General features: G+C 30.4%; 1 protein-coding gene across 1 annotated transcript in view; it reads right to left on the bottom strand.

The window, feature by feature from the left end:
* Positions 1 to 6,813, bottom strand: part of LOC106457035 (small subunit processome component 20 homolog) — a 184,195-nt gene that overhangs the window by 6,008 nt on the left and 171,374 nt on the right. Inside the window, exons 56-58 of the mRNA XM_022382842.1 lie at positions 4,789 to 4,955; positions 3,212 to 3,283; positions 2,052 to 2,288 (exon numbers count right to left, since the gene is read on the bottom strand). Coding sequence (XP_022238550.1) covers positions 2,052 to 2,288; positions 3,212 to 3,283; positions 4,789 to 4,955 — 476 coding nt within the window. The remainder of the gene's footprint in view (positions 1 to 2,051; positions 2,289 to 3,211; positions 3,284 to 4,788; positions 4,956 to 6,813) is intronic.

Genomic DNA, 6,813 nt, shown 5'->3' on the forward strand with positions numbered 1-6,813 from the left:
CAACTTTTCAGGTTCAATACTAGGAGGAAGGTCTCAGCACAGAAACTGAAATATAGTCTCAGGAAGAATGAAGAACTCCAGACAGGCAGAAGTCCATAAAAATAATTACTTCATGGAAGAATCAAGGTTTTATGGACCACAGTAAAGCCACTTTAAAACAAATTATACTGATGAGATACATTACATAAAATATCTTTATGTATATTTAAATAAAAAGTCAGAAATATAGAAACTAACTTCTATATTCCTGGACAATTGCATACACTAACAAAGCAGAACAGATATAAGACAAGACTACAAAAAAAGTGGTAATTTGTAGTGAATTACAAGTAGTAGCAAACATACCAATTATGAAATATTCAAAAAATATTGAAAACTTAAGATGAGAATATCCCCCTAAAAAAAACAAAATAAAAAACACTTTGTGAACCAAATTTTGTTTTGATGCAAGAACTAATTAATCAGGAAATTTACAACTTATGGAACTCAAAAAGGTACTGAATAGGTGTGATCTTGTAGAAGTTCTATCACTTGCTCCAGAATACAGATGCAAGTTCCCAAAATGCAATCTGCCAAAACTACTACTAAAGGAGCATTGATAAACAAATGAACCTCTTTAGAGAGAAATGTAGAGAAAGCATCTTTATTTTAGTAGGTTGCTAACTCTAATTGGAGAGATTGCCTCAAGAAACTAGTCATTTTAAGGCATTTGTATTGCACCAACAATTAAATTAGTGGAAGAATACTCTTCTCTCAAGTACTTTTCAAAGTTGTGATTCCAAAAACCATAATAACCAGAGTTGAATCTTTAACCTCCCAATCAGGATAATTAGATGCCTAAAATACTGAGTGAAAGTTTTAATTCAATAACAACTAAATTTATAGATATGATGATATCAAGTGTCTTCTAGGTGCCTTACAAAACACATTTAAAAAGGACCATCCAATTGTCTAAATAACAATAGAACTCAGAATCATTCTAATGCAGATAGAATGTCAAAAAAATAAACGAAAAAGATGAAAATACAAGATACAGATGTCAGGCTGAAAGGAAGAGCCTCAAATTAAAAAATCTTATTCTTGAGGACAATATGTTGACAATGATGAGAAAATGGATTAAATAGAATGTGAAACCAAATATCCAAAATGTTAACTTTGAAAAACTCTTGATATCCTCCAGCTTACATATATACAAAAAAGCCTGAAAAAACACAGAGAGAGAACAATTCAGCTTGTAGCTTTATACGTATGTCTAGCTAACTTTTCACACAGTTCTGAAGCCAGAGGAACCAAACTTAAGGTGGCCCAGAGGTTTTCTTATCTTTTTGATGTAGCAGGGGGACTAAAATGCCCAAGAAGATCACCCAGGCATTATGGGGGGGGGGGGGTCAAAGATGTTCGAAAGTGGTGGTGGGCTTATAGTAGCTATAGAAGTAATTAGGAATAATGGAGAAGCTGACCAGAACATTGAGACACTTGAGAACCTGAAGGGGCCTTTTAACCTTGCAGCACGACATAGGTATTTTATACTAGTAAAGGAAAAAGTATGAAGCATTAACTTGAAGCACCCAAGTACCTTGAGCCAAATACAGGCAGAAATAAACAACTGGTTCAAACCATAGCTTCAACAAACAGTCTTTAATACCATAGCAGTTAATATCAAAGGAATTATAGAGTTCTTAACACCAATTTCTCTGAACAAGAAATCAGACTAGCACTGAGAGGCAGACATTTCAGAACTCTTTTGAAGTATAATAAAAAACAAAGGCAGGTAATACAGCAATATTTATTATAATTCAATTAACATTTAAAGGCCTAGTTAACATGAAGAGCTGGTGTTACAACGTACTTTTATGCATATATATATATCATTGATAAACTGCATTTCTTCACAAAATATACTAATATTGACAAAGATTCAAATGCATATCAATAGAACTTTGAAAGAAAACAAGAGTATAATATTTCAACACCACTGTACTAACAGCACTCATGTTCAACACAGAATAATAATTTGAAACATTACTTGTATGTAGAAAAGAAATACTAACCTTTAATGTGATGGTAGGGTTATTAGCAACCTCCATTTTAGCCTCTCGGGTAACACGTCGAATCAACCACCGGAGAGAAACAATTACAGATTTATGGACAACTTTCTCATTTTCTATGCTGTCCTCATCCTGTTCTTCATCATCCTTTTGTTTAATACTGCTATGGTGACCATTTTGTATACTATCATGTGATAGGTGACGTAGAACCTTGGCTAGATATACCAGATTTCTAACCACCTACAATTGGTTAAAGAATACATATTTTATTTATAATGATTAGTTATTTTTGCGAGAAACAAATGATCAAAAGCTTAATTACAGTAGATGCCTGTTAAAGTATTTCCAGATCCTCACTCTGTTTGAAAATCTACTCTTATACAAGTAATTCATACCTTAAACAAAAGTACATTATTTCTAGTTTAATATTTAAAAATAAAACTCAGTAAAAGTTGTCTGTGTGAAATGTTGACTACAGACTTCTATTTAAATAATTTTAATTTCATTGTATTTTCACATTCTAACACCGTAGCTATGTTTAATCTAATTTCAATTCTGCTGTAACTGGAAACAGTTACATTTTTGGCAAGTCGAGTTCCTGAAATATTTCAAACATTTCTGTACGTTACATCTCCATGAATTGTACAATTTAAGCATTTATAAATGTTGCATAATATCTTTCAATGCTGTTAAACACTCATTGGGTACAACTGTTCCTGATCATGAGTGCAACTGGCTATGAACATAACCAATTAAAAATGTTTTGGGTAAAATATATTAACATTTACTTTGATAAACAGAATTTGGACATGCTTTCATAATAACATACAGAATCAACACCTATGGTATGAAGTATATGATTTATTGTACTTTTTCTTGCAAGCACTTGTATCTTTCCTGTGTTTTTATTTGATGATCCTATAAATGATTATGTTATTTTCCTTTAACAATGCCATATGGTATTTTGATCCTTCTACAATTGGACTATGAAATTGTTTAATCAATTTGACAAAAATGGAAATTCAAGTGAATGCCAAAATCCTTACAACATACATTATAACAGAATAATTTTTAATATTTATCAACATATATATACAGTAATTCGTTTTTGACAATGTAACTCTTAACACACACTTTTTTCTAATATCAAACATTATACTTACCTGTTCTGCTAAGGTTTCTGTCAAGTGAATACTTTGAAACTGAGAACAGAAATCTGCTGCAAGATCACGTATCTGAAAGTTTAAAAACAATCTTAATAATTTCTTTTACTACAAGTTATAGCTTTTATAGTAAGAAAGAATATTTTTAGAACAGGTACAACAAAGGTAATGCAAATGTCAATCCAAATTGTCACACTCCACACTAACACGATGTTTCAAGCAAATTATTCCATTTTTTAACTAACTTTATTGTAAAACTTTGTACAATTCATTGAAATAAAAGATGAGTTTCTTAAGATGTCAATCATTACTTAAAATGCAGGAATATGGGAGAGCATTAAGAAAATTACAGAAGGCAAATTTTAAAACCCAGAACATTACCTAATCAAAGGACATCTGTTAAAGATTCCCCAAACCTTTTCCATACCACCCATTTAACTTACTCACATAATAATGTACCCTTTATGTTACCTATGAATAAACAATACATGAAGAGTAATACTGCAGCTATATCAAACATTTAAATTAGAATATAATTTAGAAGACAAAGTAATTAAATTAAATTAAATTCATAAAGCAATTCCAATGCCATCACCTGTTCTGAAACTCAAATGTACTTTACCAGTTTTGACTGCCTATAAAGCCTATGAAAAGTTATTACCATCTTTTGACACAATAAGAGTATGTTGCTCATTCACAGATCTTTTGAATTCATTCTACAAATTTAGGAGTGTATATAGACATTTACAAGCCAGATTTTCAATGCAAAATTACTCGATCAATTTTCTGAGCCTTATTGTTTGCATGCTGTAACTAAGCCACTCAGTTTCCATACTGCAGTATTACTTTTTCACACCATTTTTAGTGCTATTGCTTGTAATTTATTTTTCTTCCAACCACCAGTCAGTGAATATAGTAATGAACATGACTTACAAGAATATTTTTGTTATACCTTTGAAAGTATAAATGAATATTAAGGTTAAATATAATAGACTCTGCTATTTTGATAAAGATAGTAACAAACATATGTTGTTACACTTCTCCCAAACTTTGTATGTAATATTCTTTAGAGTAATTATTATTACTGGTCCATTAAAAATGCATCCTTCACTTACTGATATATAAGTAATAGCTTTTATTCTCTTTACATTAACAATGAAAACATGTAGATGTTCATAGTCAGGATTTACCTATATCATAATCAGGAATATTACTAACTATTGTTCTCTGAATCATTATAGTCTGACAAATCAAGGTCATAAATGTAACTCACGTCTGACAATTTGGAATAGTTATAAACTTTACATTAGTTATTTAATACATTAACATTCCATGATTATTAACTTGAACTGAAAACCTGCACGGGACAAACATTAGCTATTTAATGTTCACTTAAAACAGCTTGTACAAAGAAATGATAATGTCCAAAAACTTCAAAACTGTTGACTATTTCATTTTTATTTATACATTTAAAATATAAAAGAAAGTTTGACATCCTTGGTATATTTGATAATAACATAATAAGTTAACCCTACAGTTAAAATCATGATTATGGGACCACTCTAGAATTAACTTACTTTCTGCCTGGTATCTTGAAGTAAAAACTCATTAGCTTTAGGATCTGGTGTTGAAGCAGATTTAACAACTTCTTCAACTGGGTAGGCAGCAAACAAATGACCAAACAGTTGAGCAGCACCAAGGCGAACCCACGAATGAGGATGTAGAATATGTTGTTGAAGATGTTCTAAAAACAATAAATAATAGTGACATAATTCTTAAAATAAAACTCACAACCTAATGGTAAACATTAATAATGTAATTAAACACTCAAAATGAAAAGATATAGTGCAAAACAAATGGTTGATATATCACCATTTCACACTGTGTAATATAAAATATTTCTATTAAGGTAAATGAAATAATGATCATCCAATAGAAATGTCTTGTAATAAACTCTAGTTTGCTTTAAACAAAGTTAAGAATAATAGAATATTTCTGTTTATATACAATAAATTTAAATAATGTGGTGAAGAAATGAACTAACCAGCTTTAATTTGATAAAGAGGAACCCACTTTTTAAAAATAAAGTTTGAAGATGGCTTGAATGGGTAGTGAGAGAAACTTTATTACAAATGTACAATGTTTCTACAAGCTTATATCATTATCAGGTACAAGTAGTTTAGAAATACACAGGAATATTTATACAGTATGGAACAAAAAGATCACATGACTGGAGATTGCTTAATAGCTTAGTAAATATATCTTGGTACCCCGGGGAGCAGCCATCTTAACACATTCACTGCCACCAGTAGTATAGTATTAATAATTCCTACAGTAGTGCCAACCACACTTTTCTTTTCGTACATAACCTAGGTGTCTGAGATTTTTATTTATACTATGTTTGATATCTCATTGAAGCCACTTGTAATATGTGACCCACCGATGGGGAACATGGCGGCAAATGTGTTAATTGAACAAAACAGCCCTACTCTAAACCAATGTTTATTTTGAGTTTGTTGAAGTTTGGTTCTTTGTTTTCACTGAAAACATCAACAAACCTAGAATAAGGAAAGCCATCTTAACCCTATTGCGATGGGTCATGTGTCAAAGGCTATGTCATCGTGTTTGTTGACTTGCATTCAACATTTTATTGAACTACTATTTTATGAACTTATGTCAATATGTTTGGTATCAAATTGTAGATTATAATTCAGGTTTAGTATTACACATCAATTAATTTTTTAATTTAAAAGTAAATAATAAAAAAACAGCTAAACATCAATTTTTGTGTGTCACGTGTTATGTTGAATGCAGCACTGGTTCAAATTATATAAAGTCTATAGTTTCTGTCCTTTTCTTTGTTAAGGATGATGCCTTGAAGCAACAATGAAAAATGGTTTTCGACTCTCTCGCTACAAGGTCAGTCGAATTGACTGACCACGTAACCTTTTTTATACTCATTTTAGTTTCCATACTATTAATTTAAATAAAGAGTATCTTCACAAAATTTGGCAGATTTTAGAAAAAATTACAAGTCTTTTACAAACAAAAAGTTAAATTTTTTAATGAATTATTTTTACTACAGATTTGTCCGTGAAAAATATATATGGTCGCTTTTTTGACTATTCTGAGTGCAAAGTGATTTCCACATTAACCCTCTCCAGATGGGTCACAGGTCAAAGGCCATGTCATCGCATTTGTTGACTTGCATTCAAAATTTTATTGAACTACTATTTCCTGGATTTATGTCAAATTTGGTATCAAAATGCAGATTATAATTCAAATTTTAGTATTATACATTATTTAATTTCTTAATTTAAAAGTAAATATTAAAAAACACAGATAAATATCAATTTTTGCGTGTCACAGGGTATGTTGAATGCAGCACCGGTTCAAATTAGATGTCAAGATACTAAATCTATAGTTTTGTACGAGTTAGGACTAAACTACTGATATTGACAAGCTAGAATATACAATAAGAACCTATCTTTTCTATTTGCCAAGATATCACTTGTGTACTGAATGAAACACACCTTTTTCCATTTTTGGAAATGGTCCCTTATATATATATATATATATATATATATATATATATATATATA

The sequence above is a fragment of the Limulus polyphemus genome, unplaced genomic scaffold (genome assembly GCF_000517525.1).
Source record: "Limulus polyphemus unplaced genomic scaffold, Limulus_polyphemus-2.1.2 Scaffold284, whole genome shotgun sequence".
Taxonomy (NCBI): Eukaryota; Metazoa; Arthropoda; class Merostomata; order Xiphosura; family Limulidae; genus Limulus; species Limulus polyphemus.